Source organism: Phaenicophaeus curvirostris, chromosome 15 (genome assembly GCF_032191515.1).
Source record: "Phaenicophaeus curvirostris isolate KB17595 chromosome 15, BPBGC_Pcur_1.0, whole genome shotgun sequence".
Taxonomy (NCBI): domain Eukaryota; kingdom Metazoa; phylum Chordata; class Aves; order Cuculiformes; family Cuculidae; genus Phaenicophaeus; species Phaenicophaeus curvirostris.
The window spans coordinates 4,911,470-4,930,887 of record NC_091406.1 but is presented as its reverse complement, the minus strand read 5'-3'; the positions used below and the strand labels follow the sequence as shown (position 1 = coordinate 4,930,887).

Genomic DNA, 19,418 nt, shown 5'->3' with positions numbered 1-19,418 from the left:
ACTGTACAAATGATTTTACAGCATCTGAATAAAAAGAACAGTAAGGAAATCTTCGTTCCTGTTGAGGTGGGGATTATGTGTTGCCTCAAGATTCAGGGAGCTTGCACTGATGTCATTATGAAAAGTGCATCTGGAATGAAGGCAGGAGCCAGTGAGGGGGGTTCCAGAGGGATGGAGAGGGGAGCCAAACCAAAAATTGTAGCGAAAGCAATGAAAACTGACTGTTAAAAACTAGCAGGTTAAGGATCTTAAAGTGCCTCCCAGGGGAAAGGTGTTTGGGAGATCACTTGGTCTTTCACATAGGTTTGGTTGAAGTCTCCGCAGAGCTGAGAAGGGAAATGAGTTTGCCTGATTTCTTTCTCTATTACTGCAGGTAGATCCTGGTTCCTGCAGTGCCAAAGCCGTGAATGCAGGTGCTGCACCTGTCTGGCCAATTCAATGGGAAAACGTGCCGTGTGTGAGCTCGAGGCCAGAGTCCTGGTCAGCAGAGCTGTGCTGGGATGGACTGGAGCAGTTGTCCTGCACATGATGAAGCCATAGACGGCCTCTTCCCTTTCTGCACCTGCAAATTGAATACTTCGGGTGCAAGGCACAGCTCAGGCTATGGTTCCCAATATTGGTTTGTGACAGCAGGGAATGAGGCTGAAGTCCCTTATCAATAGGCCAGCTTTAAAAAACCCAAACCCCATCAGCTTTTATCTTGGCCAGTCTCCCTGCTGTGAGCAAGCACTGTTTGATTCACCAGACACTGTGTATAGGTCCTTCTGCATTCTGTTAGTGCTTAAAATATTGCAAAGTACGTTCCTAGTAGAGTAGAAGACAGCTGGGCTCATTTCTAGCAGTAGAAGAGCTTGTTTTGCAGAGATTTGAGCTAATAAGAGATAACAGTAGAAATGCAAACAGTCTGTAGTCTGGAATATTATTAAGTAAAGGCAAAATACCAGAAAACATGAGAAAAGAACAAAAAAAAAAAAAAGTAATTTGGCGAAGAGCCACCTTGGCATGGCCTTCAAACTGCGTTATTGCTGTCAGAGAGCAAAGCACAAATGCGAAAACTTGAGGTTTTGGTACTTTACCAGCTTGGGCTGGGAACACTGAAGTGATCCCCGCTATTGACACCATGGGGAGCCAGTGCTGGTTTCTTGGCTTTCCACCTGCGGAGACAACATGTGCAATATCACATTGCTCTGATTAGTTATGGTTTCTCTCACTTGAGTTTGAACGTGTGTTGGCTTTCCTCGGTAGTTTAAGAAGGAATTAATGCTGCATTCTACTTAATTGTTTGTCAACAGCTAAAATCGTGACAAAACTGCTCCACCCTAATTAGTAAAGCAACAATTAGGAAGACTTAATTAGACTCTGACTGAAATCTTACTGCTTCCTGGGTCTGGGAACAATGTAGCAGACCAGTGCATGCAGCAAGCTTTGCTAAGTGCTAGACCTGCACTAACGAGCAGAATTACTCCTTTGCTCATTTAGAAGTATTTGACCTTAAGATATGAAAGCATATCAAAGTGACTTTTAAATCATGGAAACTTGTGTTTCAGGACTTACAGTCGATATCTGGATTTTATTTATATGTATCTTATTTCTGTTAATTTCTGTGTCAAGTAACTAGTTTGGCAAGACCAGCTAAAAAACCAAATGACAATAAAATCTTGGGAAGAAAAAAGGTTTTTTTTCCTACAACAGGATCAGAGGAATTAGTACCCATGAGTTAGGCTTGTGAATACTCTGACCCTCCCGCCACTGGTATTTTTTTCATAAAAGCAAAGATGCTGTCAGCAGAAGTCACTGTTTCACCAGAAGGGTCGTTTACCTTTCATAAAAAATAATAGAGCTGTGTAAATATTCTCCATATGCTGCTACTGGGTTGTATTAGTGAAATATGTCAGTGTTTGTGGCGTGTGCAGCCCCATGTTTTATGACACCACTTGAAAAATGCGAAACATTCCTGTGAGTTATTTGGAAGTTGGTGACAAGACTATTTGACATAGCTGTGTCCTAAACAGAGCATTTTCAAGCGCAGAGAGGAGCGAAAAAAGCATGCGTGTCCAAGCATCTTGAGTGCCGGTGTAGCAGACTTCAGCCCATATGCTACAAGGAGGACGGCTCTGGGGCTTTCCAGTTGCTGGATTTATTTTTCACCATGACCTGAGCCTCTGCTGGCCCTGGGTACTTAAAGGGAGCAAGCACATGACTGTGAAGATCTTTCCTGCATGGCTTCCAGAGATTGGAAAGCAGGTTTTATGACAGCTTGTAGTATCGGGTTTCTCCCGTGCCCGGGTATTTCCTATCCATGGTTTTATTGAGCTTCTTGGATTACCTGCACGTGGCCAAGACTTACTGTGGAGGTCAGGGGTGGAAACGTGGACACACAAGAATCTAAGAAAGATCATCTTTGACCTCATAAGCAACTAGGCATTCACCTGACAGTGGTGACCGCAGCAGAGCGGGCCCTTGTACACCTGGTGCCTTGCAAATCTGAATGGAGCCGTTTGCGTTGGTGACCGGAGCTGGGTATTTCTGAGCCAGAAGAGCGAGGGTGAATGGGGCAAGCTGGGTTTGTATTTGAATCATGAAAGCATGCAATCAGCAGCTGAGGTGAAGGTTATTCCAGCTGTCCTTTCCTCTGAAGCAGTTGTGCCATGCCTTCCCCGTACAATACAATAGTAAAGACCAAGGAAGAGGCAGCTTCTGCCTGCATCTTTTTATGATTATATCTAGTCCCTGAGCCTTCACTGTATTATCTCCTTAAATCTCCGTGCCTGACAATTTTGCTTTAGCACAGTTGAATGTATTACTGTCCTGGTTGCAAAAGAAAAGCTTGCAAGCCTGACACAGGCTCCCTAGGAGGATTTGGAATAAATGTCCCAACGTGCAACTACCAGTTTCAGTTCTCCCTTTTCTCAAAGAATGACCTATTGAAAGGACAAGTGGCAGTATGCAAATCTGAGATGAAACCTTTTGTCTTTCCAACATTTTCTATTTGCATTGCTCAAAAAGTGGTTGTGGTTTCCCGGCTTTGGACTCTGGCTATGGAAGCTCCTTGGCTGAGGGCTGGGAGTGTTGATGCATTACGCAGTATCTCCAGGTACAGCCGGTGATGGGATTGACAAAACCCATGGGCAGATGATTTGTACTTCAGGCAGCAGCACAAAGTGGGGGGCTCTTTTGCTTAATGAATATTGAACTTCTCCTGTCTAACAGCAAGTTGTATCCTGCTCTGCAAATGAGCATCTTGGTGAGAGGCTGAGCTGCAGGCAGTGGGGTTGATTGTGAACTCATTAATTCATGTCTGGGTGACAAGTGTGCTCCAAGCAGGGCTCTGCTGGTCACCCAACACTTGGTGCCATGCCATTCTTTCTTTTAGTTGTTTGGTTCTAATTATTTTCCTCTTGAAAGCTAAGAGTCTTTACTTGGTGCTGTATGCTTTTGTCTAGCTAACCACTTTGCATTTTGTGCATGGCAATATCCTCCTTTGGAGAGAATTGATGTAATAAATCTGTGCACGCAGCGGTCCCTAAATTCAGCTCTATTTGTGGCAGGAGTTCCAAAGGGCACATATGTCTCAGAAATATTGTGACTGTTGCACGAAATGGTAATTTTAATGCATGGAAGATCAGCTCTGATTTATTTTTATTAGTGCAGATGAAAATTACTATGATGGTTCAAGTAGGGTGTAAAATAAGTCTCTCTAATCTCATTCTGTGAGGAATATTAACTTCAAATTTTGTATTTCTATTCTTTCCAAACCACTGTAAAATGCTTAGTATGCGACTTGAGTGCCTGTTCTACCATGTTTATGGAGGAAGGTTTATCTTTCTCTTTTTCTCATGCTAATAATAGGAAAAGTGTATTTTAATTTCTGTACTATTTAATGCAGCACAGGAGTTCCAGGTCTTTGATCAGGAAAAAGTCTCAGCTTTTAACCAGAGCACAGAAATGTGCATTTATGCCAGTGGACAAAAGCGCATTAGGAAATGCTTTCCCAAACAGCATGCTGCAGGTGATTTTAATTTAAAAACTACCAAGACTGAGAAATTAAAGATTTGCTATCAGCCAGAATATACAGGCAGCCAGGGCATGGGGAAGGAACCCTTTCTACTCTCTTTTCTTTCCCCTTTTGCCCACCTATGAGTGAGGAGCAATGCAGTCCTGAAGATTTCATAGATGCATAAGTCGCTGCTTGGAAGGCTGACTGTAAATAGAGGTTCTGGGGAACATCCCCAGGTGCTTGAGTCTCCACTTGTTTCCCCAGCTATTTTGGCACAAGCCATGGGGAGGATAAGCTCTATGTAGACTATTCAGCCATATCCTGTCTGTGATAGGTTAATCTGCTGCCCACGTCCACACCTCGAGGTGTCTGACAGCATGAAACCAGGCCTGGAAATGGGAAGCAGTGCTTCTGCCTGCTACCATTTCAGAGATGGGATGTTATAGGAGAGCAGAAATGAGATGTGTCCCAGCTGCTGTAGGATACCTGTGTGCTGTTGTGCTGCTGTACAGTCCTAGTCATTCCATTTGTGTGCAAAATCTGGGTTAGCTGAGAATGCTGGTCATGCCAAACAGGTCACAGAAGAAGTAGTGATGATTCTCATAGCATGGCTCATCAATCCTGCTCTGAACTACCAAAGCAGATGTGGGTAAGTGGAGTTGTGACTAACTGATACTGTTTTCGTCTATAGATAGGTTAGCAAAAATGTTGTTATAGGCAAGCCAGAACTTTATATCCTCATATAAGAAGATGAATGCCGTATTCTGTGACGTGGTCCTGTCTCTGACCGTTGTTGGAAGAGTATTGGGCAACAGTAATGCTTAAATGGAGTAATTGGTAGCCTAAATAGCATTGCGGGAAAATAGTAAAAGGCCTTGGAGAGAATCCTGAAGGATTCAAGTATCACTTAAAGTATTAATAGAAGCTACACATGCAGATACGTGCGTTCATGTGTATATTTGGCAATGCAAAGCCTTTGAATAGGAAATCATTGGTACAGAAATACAGTTGAGGTTTACAATGGATTTGGTTTGAACATCTGTAGGGAATAGGGTATTGAGGCAGTAGAAAGAGGCACTGCGAGACATTCACTTCAGTATCAATGTATTGATTATTCTGAAGGGGGGGTATGCGTAGTTGGGCCTTCTAGTAGGAAAGGGAAATTTATTTGAGGGAATGGAAAAAAAATATCACTGAAAGGGCTGTAAGAAATTTATATTAATTCTTCTTTCTGAAGTTCTAGAGAGGGTGCTTGTGAGTTTTACTCTCTGTTCCAGTAAGCTGGGAACTGTCCTCTGTGTGGGAACAGCTACGCATAGTCCAAAGGTGAAGAAACCAGTGTGGTCTAAGACTCCACATGTATAAGAGAAGGAAAGTCATGATTTGAAAATATTTATAATGGCAAGTAATTTTACACTGCTAAAGTGACAATTCTGCTGTGAATAATTTACCATAATGGAAGGTCAAGAGTTTGGCGTCCTGGTGAGTTGACTTTGGCTGTTTGCAGTGAAATAGCTCAGAGATGTTCCTGAGGAGGTAAGGTTGATTGTTATTATTCCAGAGAATAACTTGAATAGTCTTTCTGTGTCAGTAGTACATAGTCTGCTAAGGATTATTATCCACTCGGCTAGGGAACGGACACTTGGAATGCGCCCTGCTGGCACAAAGCTTTATGTAGGCAAGGTTTGGGGAGGAATCTGGAGGAGGTAGCTTTGTCAGTGTTACAGGTTGAGCTTGGGAGAGTTCTTATAAACCACACTGGTCTTGTGACTGGTCTCTCTTCTGTTGACTTTTAGTGACGCCTCTGCCATCTCTCAGCATGTTTAGGATGTTGGGCATGGAGGGGTCTGTGATGGAAAGCTGTCATGTCTGTGTCCTCCAGTGTGAAGTGGAAGCATGTATCCCATTTGTGGTCTCCACCACTATCTTGCACTCAAGCGTTGCACTCACCCACTTGATGATAATGCCCAATTCCACCATGGACTTGCACATTTTGCTAAGGATGCTCGTCCTGTCCATGCCCTACAACGTGGTGTGGTGCCCGAATGCTTAAGCTAACTCCAGACAAACCAGCTCACGCTACAATTCACTGATTAAATGAAAGTACACTGTGGTCCCAGGGTACTGAGACAGCAGAGACATAATGTCTTTGTGATATAGTGTAGGGTACAGAGCCAGTTCATGACTTTATACTACAGAGCGTACATGTGCCCCAGGGGTCTTGTATTCACAAGAGGCAGCTCATCCCTCTGTCTCCTGAGCCTTTTGTATAAACCAATAGGCCCAGCTACTGTGTTTTCTTTGGCTACTAAGTGCTAAATCTGTGACTGTACTGATAGGAGATATTAGTATATTTAAGGGTTGCTTGGTCTCAGTTAGCACATACACTGCTTGTGTTGCTGGATGAAGATATTCTTGGAATACTTTAGTGTGAACCTTCCAGTGGGCAGTCTTTTATTTCAGCATAACGGGCCTTTATCCAATTTAACATAATGTACTTTGGAAGTCTGTAGTTTGTTGCACGGGAAATGCACTCATTTACCAAATCTCATTAATTAACTGGCACCTATTTAAGGGAAGTTTCTTCTCTCTTGCAGTGTTTAAAATATCACCTGTCATGAAATGGAGCTCTATAGTTTTTTAGAATTGATCTTTGATTTTACAAGTGATTCTTTCTGCATATTAAAAATAATTTTTTACGCTACTTCTTGTTATGGAAATAGGACCTCAGCTTTGGGAATTACAGATAAAGCTGCTCAGAATTGTGTGTCAGCTCTGTACTTGCTGCCAGGAAGCTGTTACTGTGCTCAGGACAGTGTGTCTCCGCCGGTTGATGTAATATTCTACGTGATAAAAAACTAAAGTAGCTTTTTTTCTGCCGCGTGTAGCCCCCACCTCTTCTGGGCGGCGCAAGATTAATCTTCTGGCTGCCAATCTACAGAGCTTTCGCCCAAACCAGAGGCACCTAGCAGTGTCTGCACTGCACCAACTGTATCAGACAAAACTCATCGCCTTTCCTTGGTGGGCTTTATCGATATAACCATGCAAACATTTCTCCTTGGCCGCTTCATCTCTGCTCCTTGCTTCACTTCACTTTGTCATTTCCAGGTCACTTCCCTTGCCTTTGTCAGCATGTTTAGCATTGCTTCGTGTAGGCGCTGCCCTCGGGAGCACCGTCATGCATACTAAATGTACGTCTGGGACCACGGCACCAAGTGGCCCATCCACTCGGGGGCAAGATACAGCCATAGGGAAAAATGGTTGAGCTACAGACTTTCTGGAGGTCAGATGTCTACAGCCACACAAGCATCTCCTCCTCCTCCCCTGGAGTCGGGGTGCTTGGGTGGCCCTTGTACAGGTGGGTGCACCACTTCTGCCATCTCTAGGTGCTCTGACTTGTCTTCAGTGATGCCCAAGCCAGCCTATTTTAGTAAAGTAATTATTCACATTGAGTGTAATCAGTGAGCCGCAGAGCAATCTACTGGTGGCTCCAATCAGTGAAATTACTCAGAAGGATCAAAATGAGCTTCTTTTTTCTGAAAACAGTGTTGTCATTCACACAAACTAATTCAAGGAAACCTCATATTTTTATGCAGAGTATGCTGTGACTCCAATTACCTGTTCCTTAAGTCCTTGCCAAAATGTAGGATTAGGGGCCTGTATATTGGGGAAGATGTTGGTCCCAAAGTTCTTTGCCTGCAGAAAAGCCAGGTTAATAACCTTACCAGAACAGAATATAAATCATAGAATTGTAGAATAAAGGGCTGCAGAAGATACTGCAGCTTGCTTTCTCCCTGCTGGCAGTACCAGTACAATGAATTCAAGGTTGTTTCAGTTAGGTTTAGCTGAGTGTCTCTCTAGGATGGTGTGGGCACAGCTTGGACTGCCAGCCACCCAAGGAAGGTGGTGGAAACTTGTGCGATTGTCCCAGCAGTGAGATGTTGAGGCTGGTACCTGCTGGCGTGAGCCTGCTGCCTATGTGCTCATGGGCCGTGTACCTTCAGCACCAAACCACGGGCACATGCTAGGTAGGTGAGTCCTCTTGCCTGTCTCGCATGTGCTCTTCATCACAGAATCACTAGGTTGGATAAGACCCACAGGATCATCAAGTCCAACCATTCCAATCAATCGCAATCAATTACAAAGATACATGGAGGATTTCAGGGAGAGAGAAGGGATTTGGTGTAAAAACAAAGTGCTTCTCTGTGCCTGGCAGGGCTTGGACCAAGCTTACAGCTGTACGAAGGCGAGGCCGAGTGTGCACCCTCTGTTTGAGTTGAGTGTGCCTCAGCACAGCTGTGGGAAGTATTGTGCATATTACCAGCCGCGTGCTGGGAGTTTTATGTGCGCATCTCTGCGTGCACTGCTTATGTATTATTCTGCAAACCTGCCTCTGTCTGCTGGCTGGCTCCAGAAAGCCACAACTTTGTCTCGTCCCTGACATGTGCTGGATGCCACTTGCTCACAGAGAGTGTGGCTTGAAGGTTTTACCCTGTTCATGAGCTGATGCTGAAAGGGACGGTCTCTTCCCTGTCTTGCAGCTGTGCATCTCCTCCCTCTCCCTTGCCTCGGGTTTGCAGGTTGTGTGGCCGACGGGAGTGGACTCTCTGGGCTCATCCTGTGGGCAGTGTTGAGTTTTGATAAGGAGCAGAGCAGCCCTTGGAGGGTTTTTTACCTCTTGGTGTGTTAATTTTCTGCTGGCTCAGCAGATTAAACAGACTCACCCTGGTCGTCTGACAGTTGCTGTCTCTGTTGAAAGGGAGGCAACAGGCAGGGGTGGGAGAGCAGGATCTGTTCTTCATGCTGCATCTAGTCACACCAGATTATGTTTAACATCCAACTGCTGTCTTACCTATGTACTGCTTACCTTGGATGTGCCTGGAAATGGGAACTGCTGAGCTTTTATTTGATTATTGTTGGGTTCAGGTTTTCAAAATGCAGCCACAAATAGCACTTTGGCTTTAAAAAGCTAAAATGTTGTGAGCATTAAGTCATTAATTTATTGTCAGACTCTTCTGCTGATTGGGGTAAGCAAGAACTGGATGATGGAATCCAAATACTTCCATGCTTTGAGAGACCTCAGTTCCAAAGTCAAAGATTAAGTCCAAATGTTCATGGGGATCCTTCCCAAAATGCCTCATCCCAAAAGGCGTAATAACCCCCTGCCCATCTTTATGTGCTCAGCTCAAGTTTTTGAGTTTAGTTCCTGTCCCCAGGCATCCTGTGCTATCCTGCCAGGGTAAGGAGAGCCAAAACTGAAGGCATTTTGAATTGCCAAAGCTCTTTGTATTTTGTCTATTTGAAATCTAGATGGGGAGGAAGGTTTGTTCTACTTCATGTTACTATTACTTTAAGGTATTGTTTTGTGGAGTTTGGAAGATGTTCTTGGTATATTTTTAGTTCTCACAACAGCCATTTATGTGTTATGGAAAACCTAGTCCAGGACTCTTGCTGCTCAGAAAAATAAAGGGTTATTTGTAAAATGTTCAATTGCATCCTGTTTTTCAACTGAGTTCAGATCCCTGGTTTGGGAGCCCAAAATATGTATGAAAGCACCAAGGTGCACCAGTAACTGAAGTCTCCAAGACACCAGTCTGTCTTGGAGCTTGTCTTTTAATTGTTAAGAATAAGTGTGGTAACAGTATGGTATTGATTGGCAAAAAAAGTAACTTTCTTATGGCAACCACTCTGCAGGTTTTAGACACCAGTTCAGCCAAACACAGAACTATGTGAGCAACCAAATCTCTGCTGGATGAGACATTTACATGTTCACTTAATTTTGAGCACATGCGGAGGCTCGTTGGCTGTTGTGTTTTGAAGCACACACTTAAATGATTTACTGACCTGGGGCCTATATGCAGATGTGAATATTAAAAATGAAAATTTAGGCATCCAATCCAGATTGTGAAATTGAAATACTACTTTTTCAAGGCAGATTTGGGAATTTAAACAAACATTTTCCATTAAGATTAATGGAAGAGACTTGCCTTAATTCCTTCAGGCTGCTTTGAAAAACATCAACCAAGTGTTACAGTATGAAGACCTAAATGCTTAAATGTCTTTGCACTGCAGTCTGTGTTCTTACCTTTGTGGGCCTTGTAACATCTCCTGGTCGCTGTTTTGCTCCAAGATTGTAACTGTCCTTATCACACTGTGTGTTACCAGTCCCTGTAATTTTATCTTTAGTTTCATGGTACTTAGTTTTATCTTAAAATCACAATTCCTAGTCCTGATTCACAACAGTATGCTCTCGGTTTCTATTCTGATTTCTACTTAGTGCATGTTGCGGAGGGAGATGGACGTTTACAGCCTTTAAATTTGTCAAAGAAATACTTGAAACACTTGACAGCCTTAACCATAAGCGCTCAGAATCCCAGAGGGAATATAAAGTTGATAGACTTGTGTGTGTGTTTTCTAATCTCAAGGTTTTAACATCAGTCTCCTGATGGGTGGGAAGCCTGTTTCATTGCTGTGGAGCACTCAATGCTGGCACGTGCAGCCTTACAACCTCCCACATTTGCGACAACCAGACACTTATCTTGGGAGACTAGATCAGTCCCACTGTGTCTTTAGCGTGTACCACTGTTGAATGACCCTTCTTCCTGCCTTTCTCAAAAGTGCTTACAGTTGTTCCCTCACTTTCCTTGATGCTCTAGCCTCTCTTTAGTGGTGCTCCAGGGATGCCAGAGAGGTGTAGCAAGTGTAATTTCCATGTGCTTTCTGTAGAACTGCTCTGGTTTTTTGAAGGTAAAACTGTGTTTTCCTTCAACTCTGTCTTTTGTACGTAGGCATCGATGCTTGAGGCAGAGCATTTCATTAAAGATTTATGTAAAGCAGGGGCTGGTCTCTGAGGCAGGAGGATAAAGCTGTGCTCCAGAATGCTAATGCGGAGCTGGAGCAGTTTGAGATGTGCATAATGCAGCACCAGTTGGCATGGCCTACAGTTTCATCCAGGAGAGGGAAACTTGCACCATCTTTATCTTTACCACCCTGTAACTTTGAGGTTCATCTACGTGAGGAAACAGAAACGCCGTGCAGGCAGGCATTGCCAGATGCCCTAAGCATGCATGGGCTGGAGGAGCAAAGGGGGTTTGGCTCTTGGAGCTGGGGTGGCAATCATCAGTCCGGCGTGGAACCTGTCGGGACACTGAGCTGAAGTTGATGGGAGAAAAAATGCAACCATGTGAGTTTGTTCTCTCTGTGCCCTATCCTTCCTTTTCCAGCTGGCATGAACAGGATGTAGAGGTGAAGCTCCGCTTGTTTCTTTCATCGAGACCTCTGATAACTTCTGCAGTGGCTGAAATGGATGGAGAATGTGCTTTCTCTCTGTCTCTGTTTCTCTAGTGCTGTCCTGGTAGGTTGTTTAGAAATCCAGAGAGTCTGCCAAATATGGAGACACTTATGAAAACCCACAAGTGCATCTGAAAGTAGTAGTGTGGGTAGCCTCATTGCATACCTGGCAATTACTGCAGTGCTGCTGGAAATGTGAATTGTGCAAGAGCCCTTTGTGCTCGTACAGAGCTCAGAGCAGTGACTGTCCATCCCCATCCACAGCAGGTTGTGCAGAGCCCGAGCAACCTCTGTTTCTCTGTCTGACAGCGCTAAGTAGAAATCTTAACAGCATATGGAGATTCCCTTGGGCTTCACAGCTGCACGTGGGACCCCACATGTGCTTTTTCAAAACAGTGTTGTTTGCTGTTCATGGCAAGTGCCGCTCCTGTTCTCCACTTTGCAGGCAAAGCTCTTTCCTGTAAGGATGCACCCAAAGCTCCCGGGGACTTGCTGTCCTTCAGGCATGTGCCTTTATGTATTGCTGAGCTGTTTATTTGAATGTTAAAGCACGTCGGGAAAGGGGGTTTGTATTCATGGAAATGTAATTATGTATGTTGTGTAAACTAACTGGTAAAATTAATTCTGGAACTCAAAACAGGACAAGATTTGAATACTTATTAACCAAAACAATAGTGGTTGCGTACCTTGGAATAAACACCTCTCTGTCCTATTGGAGAGGCCATAAGCGTTGTCCCATCCTCTCTATGGCTCTGGCAGCTGGAAATGACCATCCTGGAGAGCCAGCGTAGGAGGCTTTGGCAAATGTAGTCTTAATTCTCTCTGCTGCATCAAGATCCTGCAACTCTACAGGATAAAAGACTGGAACAAGCTTGCCTACGCAGGCGGTACACTTCCAGCTAATCTCCCAAAGATAGGATCTGTGTGTTCCTTTGAAGTCATTTGTGGAGAGCCATGATAATGTGGAAATCTCTTGGACTGTCTCCCTCTGCCCAGCAGCTCCAGCTGGGATCAGAGGCCAAACTGCTGCCTCGGATGTGTGAGAGGGAAATGCTGCTGTTGGACTCTGGGCATGCCGAGGGTTGTGGGTGGCAAACAGCCTTGTCTAGGGATGAACAGGATAGGGTTTGATTTCTCAAGTTGAAATATCAGCCAGAGCAGGGTAACAGCACGAGTGTGAAATAGCTTTGAGTCGGAGAACCCAAAGACAGGTGTGCATTGCAAATGCTTCTTGTGGTGGGACCTCTCAGCTTGCATCAGCTGTATGAAGCAATTCCACTGCTTCTCACTGGGGTGTCAGATCGCAGAATTTAATTGGTTTCACTCACTTCGCTGTGTGCCTGCACTAAAGGAGTAGATTGTGACTGTCTCGTTTGCAGTCTGTTTTAACGTATGGCTCTCCGCAAATTGGGAAGTCCAGGTCCCAGTCCTCTTAGTGTCAGTCTTCTGTATGGAGCATGCGTGTATTTTAACAAACACGCACCTGGAGAAAAACCCTCAGCCGATTTTTGCTCTGTGTTTGCCAGAGGTAGGTAAAGACAAGCTGATAGCTTTTATAAGAGAAAGTTCTGTTAAACTTTTGACTTTAATGCAAGTCAACTTGGTTGCCATATAGAAAAAGACTGACCAATGTTGTTATCTTAAGCAAGGAATAAGTCTCTAGTTCTCCTAAACTGAGGAATAGGGATTGAAAACAATCCAAATCTATTTCTGCTTTTTTGTGGTCTCCGTTTTGGTGATGCAAGTGGTGTAGGACAGCTGAATGTCGCTCGGCTTAGCTGCTGTGTCTTCAGCAATGAGTGCAGGCAACCATTGGCTTGCAGTCTCTCTTGGTAGCTCTGCAAAAAAGCAGTGGAAATGGCTTCACTGATGCTGCACGCAATGTCAGATCTAGAAATAACAGGTCGGCAGTGATATGTTGTTGTTTCCCAGCAGCTTTGGAGGACAGGGTATACTTCAAATAAATCTGTCAGGTAGGGTTTCAAATTGGCCAGGATTGTAAGCAACAGTTTATTGAGCTTATTTACGATGTTGCATCTAGGAAATGAAATGGAGAAATGTCAAGTGTTTTCAACACCAGCCAGCACAATTTAATGTCCCCTCCCCCTTCCTTGGAAGCTCTGTCCTGGCTTCGTGCCGGAGGCATATTATTGTAATAAAACACATTCACATTCTAGGTGGTAAATGGAATTTACCCGATAATTAAAACTACAAATAAAATAAATTCATTCATCATCACCATAATTCCCAGCATAGCTTACATTCTTAGCACTATACATGGTATAAAAATGTGCACCTTGGGCTTTTTAGCTGTTCATGGCGTAATGACCCAATCCATCTGTGAGAGTCTTGGGAATCTAAGCTGAAGCAAAACCACACAAAAGCTAGATCTGAGCAGTTCCCTTAAATGATGTTTCCACAGTCTCCTCTGGTATTTGGACTTTAGCCTGCTCCGAAGGCCGTCTTCTTTCCGGACTGCTGGTTGTTACCATTATACAAAGACAGAACAGCCTCAAGTTCCTCAGCTGAGTAACCATCTGTCTGCCCTCCCACACGGACACCTGGAGATGAGTTAATGTTGAAAAGAAAACAAATGATTTAAATAATTTTAAAGCCTCCAATGCATCTTTCCAGAGTCTCAAAAGCTTCCAGTCTGTGTTTTCCTGTGTTGTTAGGGACAGATACATTCTTAGGGGTAAAGTTTGTTTGTTACAATAAAATTAAGGCTTTCAGTTTGATAGAGTTGCTTCATAATTTACCCAGGGAGGTGGTTGATTCACCTTCACTGGAGGTGTTTAAGGCACGAGTGGACGAGGTGCTAAGGGGCATGGTTTAGTGTTTGATAGGAATGGTTGGACTCGATGATCCTGTGGGTCTCTTCCAACCTGGTTGTTCTATGATTCTACGATTCTATGATAATGATGCAAAGTGTATTCTTGATCCCTCTGTTTTAATACACGTACTGAACATGGGTCACTTGGATGTACACAGATGATATTAGTTGGATTCTGTCCTAAGGGCCAGCAGTCCTTCTGCAAACCTGGGGACAGGGAGGAGTGAGATCTGCAGTCTGTTCTGCAAATCATGTCTCTGCAGTCTTAGTGAGTAAAACCTTAGTAAGCAGTCCCATAATCTGGTGCAAGCAGAGCGATTGAGTACAGCAGTCTCTTTTCAGAGGAGTGCTTGTTAATATTAGGGTAAACTTACATAAAATAGAAAAATTAAAGACAACTTTGAAATAAATCCTGAAATACAGCTAGAGGGATCTTGGATTAAAAACCTCTTGCGTGCTGCTTTATGAACAAACAACTTCATCCATGATAGATTGTGTGCCCCAAGCGTACATAACAAGGCAATTAAAAGAAAGCACAGTCAATGGAATAATATTGTATTATCTTTTTGTTTCACGTAAGTCCTGTATCTCCTTTCCACTGCCAGTTTTCTGTAAATTGCACCTTGCCATTAATAGGATTATTGATAACTCTGCCAAACAGAGCTTCTGCAGAATTTACTGCTTGCTAAAATGCCTCCTTCATCATTAGAAAGTGTTAATAATATGCTTTAAACATAAATCTTATACAGTGTTAATGCTCTAGGTTACAGCCAGCAGCAAGCAGAGCTCTGTGGATTGTTGAAGCTGGAAGGCAGGGACACATGCGTGCTTTAGGCTGCAGTGTCTTGAACTGTTCAATCGTTTTTCAAGCCTGTACACTCTTAAAAGTGAATTTTCCTTTCCCCTTAAGGCAAATTCAAGGGTGAATTCTACCCTGGATAAAACCAGCTTTGGCCATGATTGAATGTCCACCAGACAACTCGTATTTTTCTTACTTTCACCTTCTCACCCTGCTTGTTGGAAGGCAGCAGCTGTGGTGCAGGTGGCCCCAGGTTGTGCTGCTAGGGATGGCTCTCTGGGGCCCTGCACCTTGGGAGGTGGCCCTGTGGATGGTTTACACTTGATCTTAGCCGTCGTGGTCAACAGTTTCAAAGTCTGCTGGCCTCTGGGCAGTCATCTGAAAGATGTGGGTTCAAATCTAGCAACAAAAAGCTGTTCATTGCCTGCCAGCAGCGTGGCTGGAACATCACATGCCGTCCCTCAGCCTACACCCAGGAGGGATGACTGCAGGGCACAGGTTCATTGTAGGTTAGAAGGCTGAAACTTTCTCCAAACCACTTTTCTTTGAGCAGCATCACATCTCTGAACTTTGGGTTCAGTTTCAGCCAGCTCTCCCTGCCTTTTGCCATCCTCCCCTGTGTGATGCATCATCTTGGTACCTACAGTATGGCTGTGTAGAGTGAAGCGTAGGTGACGCTGTGTCTTCTCTGCCCTTTGACAGCTTCTCATATCCTCCCTGCATGCCCTTTCATGTCGTGGTCCAGGGGGTGTTGAGTGGAATTCTGGAGTGGGATTGATAGTGAAGGTGCCATCACCCATCTCTCCAGTTTATTTGGAAGAGCCGTGTCACGGGGTTATCCTGCACTACTCTGTTGCTACCAGGCTTTACTGTTCACAAGTCTGAAAGCTGTGGAGGGGTCTAGAGGAATGAAAATGGATGATTCTCCTGCCTCTGGTGAGACCCTGAGATCATCTGTTACTGCTTTTTCAGTCCTTCTTCCAGCTTAAATCTGGATTGTTGCTGAAGAGTATCGGATGCATTTCAGTGATCGCTGGTGTCCCTTGTGCGTCTGATCTCTGTGTAATATTCTCTAGTGCTCAGTCCAGCTCAGACTTAAATAATGCAAAGGAATTTAATTATATCTGTGAGACGTGATTTATTGTTATTTGATGGAGCCATGCAGTATAAATCTGGAGTTGTAACAAGGCGCAAACGTGGTACCATCCTGATGTTTCAGCACAGTAAGCAAATTTAGGCTGAGCAAGGATGGCGCAGAGCAGTTCCCTGGGATTTTCATTAGCAACGCGGTGATGTTGAGATGTCTTTGAAGTCTGCACAGAGTTAGAGCAGTGGCCGCTCTGCATTCCTGCAGCCCCTTGTCTAGCTCATGTAAAGCAGTGATTTGGGATAGCCTGCCTGGTCATTTAGAAGACGGTCATTTTCTCAAAGCAGCAGTTTGTCAGACTGTAATTTTAAAATTACATTATGTTTTGCTTGGACTTGGCAGAACTTCTTCTAGCCCTAGACTTTTAAAACAATAGGCAAAAAAGTTCATTCCTTGTGCGATCGAAAACAAAAACAAAAGTAGAAGAAGAAAGAGCAATTTGAAATTAACCTTTAGTTTGGGAAGGTTTTGTTGGATTTTTTTTTGAGAGGATGCATTCTGAAACTCTTGCTTTTGAAGATGTATTCCCATGCTGAGTCACATCCAAGGTTCATACAGAAAAGCTTGGCTGGGGTTTTAGAGGCTGATTTTTGTTGACTGCTTTAGAGATGCTGCCAGTGCACAGCAGTGGTGTCTTTCAGAGGAGGGCTCCAGGGGTACCCTAAGATAAATTGATTCAAAAGGTAGGCATTAACTCTTTGCTGCTTTAATTTTCCTCCCTCTGGGTTTGCTGTGTTGGTGTGATTATAACGCACGTTGGACTGGAGTTGCCGTCTTTTGCTGAGTGACAAGGACAAATATTTTTACCTTCAGAAAAACTGAAGGCTTTTCTCCATTGAGTGTCACTGCTGTCTGGGGAGCAGGTAACTTCAAGTCACCTGTGACAAACACAGCATTAGAAATGAGCCCACTATGGGTTAAGAGCCTCTATCTCAAGGTTATGTGGCTGTTATGCTACTAAATGTCATTTTACCTTAGAGTGTCTCACTCCAGCCTTATTTCTTGGTGCTTCAGTTGGCGAGTGCGTGGTTTTGTTACTGGAGTGCTTAACTCACTGTGAGCGAAGATGCCTATCTTGAAATCATAATGTACAACTACATTAAGCCTCATCAGTTATGAGTTGGACTAGTTACAAATGAGGGTAAAATGCAGACTCCATTAATGCATCTCTTTTCTCCGTGTGTGTTTAATTTTCTGAACAAGGGGTGGGGAATTAAGAGACACCTCTTTGGTACATTTGCTTCTGTTTTGAGCCAGCCCAGATCTGCGAGGGCAATTGTATTTTAATCAGCTCTGTGAGTCATGGCAAAAAATGCCAGCTCAGGTTTGATTGCTGAGTTTGTATTGTTGCTGATGTGCGAGACATGAAGTAGAAAGAACACAACGTGGTATGTAGCTGCAAGACTGAGCTCAAGATGCTGACAATTTGAAAAAGCTCAGTTTTGATTTTCTATGCCAAACAAATTTACTGTAGGAAGAAGGTGTTTGCCACACGATGATCTCATTTTCATAGAGTCACTATACAGATACTGCCCACAGCTTGGCAGAAGGCTTGGCCTGAATACAAAGACCTCTTCAGGATTCTTCTAAGTCTCCTGGTTGGAAGAAAGCCAATACTGATATGGTAGAGAAATGCATGCGGATAGCGAAACTACTCATCTGGTGAAATTCCTGCCTGAACTCACTTGCAAATCAAAAGTATCTTTGAGAAGGTGCCTAGAGAAGGTGAAAATTATTGAAGAATTATGGATGTGAGAAGACTCTAGAGAGGATGCAGACATGGTGCTGGAACAAAACCTTTCCTTGTGGAAGGGTCATTGGAAAACTGGAGGCTTCTAAAGGCTTTTGCAGAAATGTGAATAAAAACAGACTGAGCTCCAGAATAACCTCTTGACTCTGGCCTCTCATGGTGTGCGGTGTGGCAGTGGAGCAGAATGAAGAGATGATGTGACATGAAAAGGAATGCTTTAAAAATGGAGGATTAGGGATTTTCAGAATTGAATTCCCGTTAAGAAATGACTCAGCTGGTAAGATGGAGTACAGACCTTGTAAAATGTTCAGCACTTGTGCCATATAGAAGATGTATTTTTTTTCCCTCCCCAGATAAGGAATTGTGTATTTATGAATGATGGTTACACACTTAAAAATTCCATGGATAATTGAGAACATTGGACATTAGTACGGTAAAAGACACATAATAGGCTAAATAACTTAATTTCCCACACACTCCTGGATTTGGCCAACATGAAAGATTTCCCTGAAATTATCACAAAACAGGCTGCGATAATCTTGGCAAATATCCTTCTTTTTGACAAAACAGATTCTAATAATAAAATCCTGCATTTGATTGCTTAGGCCAATGAAAGGCTTTTAGTAATCCTTCCTTTTCAGATTGTTTAATAGGCTGTAGCAATATTGCCAACCAGTCCAGAGCAGGAAGGGAAGGAGAGTTTAACGCTGGGGAATGGATCTGGTCGAAGCACGGTGGCACTTGCAGGGATCAGCTGGAGGAATTATTAAATGTGCAGAATGGAAGTGGAGTATTGGTACATAGGGGGATCTTCACAGATCTCTCTCTTTAGAAGATAATTCTAGAACAAAATGCTTATTATAGTATGGGAGGAATTCAGATATGGGCAAACTCCTCCTATTTCCCACAAGGGCTCCCATGCCAACACTGGCAGGGACTCTGCCGAGGTCGGAGGAGGCTTCCAGGTGAGGTGACACGGCTGTAGACGTGCACTGCTGATGGAGTTTGTGGAGTATGGAGGCGGCCGTATCTGCTGTGCTTCTGGACACTGCAGCTTCTCTGTAGTTTAATCTGCTAAAACCGTTTGAAGAACTTAAACACCCAGAGCTCTGTCTAAAGCTGAACTATATCTCGTCCTGTTCTTGTAGCATAATATGGTGTTTTTAAGTAATCTCAAAGTTGGGGGTTTTTTTAGCTCCACTGACCATTAAAAAGCCCCTGATTGAGCCATGCTGTTTTAAAGCTTAAGGATTTAATTTTTGTGGGTATTTTAAGCAGAGATACTTGAAATCTCTAAAAACCCAGCTTGTTTCTCTGAGTCGTAGGCATGTCTGCTGAAAACACTGTGAATATCAAGAAGCGATTTCACTGTACAGGCTGCCCAAACCAGACTTATTGATGTTATTTAGCCTTCGCTTGCCAAGTTGAGCGTTGGGATTGTGTTTTCACATGCGAAGAACCTATCAGCTTTATAGATAGCCATATTTTCATAAGCTGCATTTGGCTGTCACACCTTCTCCTGTAGTCTCTTGATATGCAAACAAGTCTCAGTTATATATGCTCCTGGCCTATAAACTGATATCCCTGAAGAGTTCCTGATTA

At 43.7% G+C, this 19,418-nt stretch overlaps 1 protein-coding gene across 2 annotated transcripts in view; it reads left to right on the top strand.

Moving 5' to 3' along the window:
* The window catches only part of RASGEF1C (RasGEF domain family member 1C), a 75,756-nt gene that overhangs the window by 12,099 nt on the left and 44,239 nt on the right, over positions 1-19,418 (top strand). The window contains exon 1 of one of the 2 annotated variants that reach the window (XM_069868930.1): positions 4,632-4,646. The exons of the other annotated variant lie outside the window; for it this stretch is intronic. Coding sequence (XP_069725031.1) covers positions 4,641-4,646 — 6 coding nt within the window. The 5' untranslated portion in view covers positions 4,632-4,640. Of the gene's footprint in view, positions 1-4,631; positions 4,647-19,418 lie in introns of those variants that run through there. 2 annotated transcript variants of the gene reach the window in all.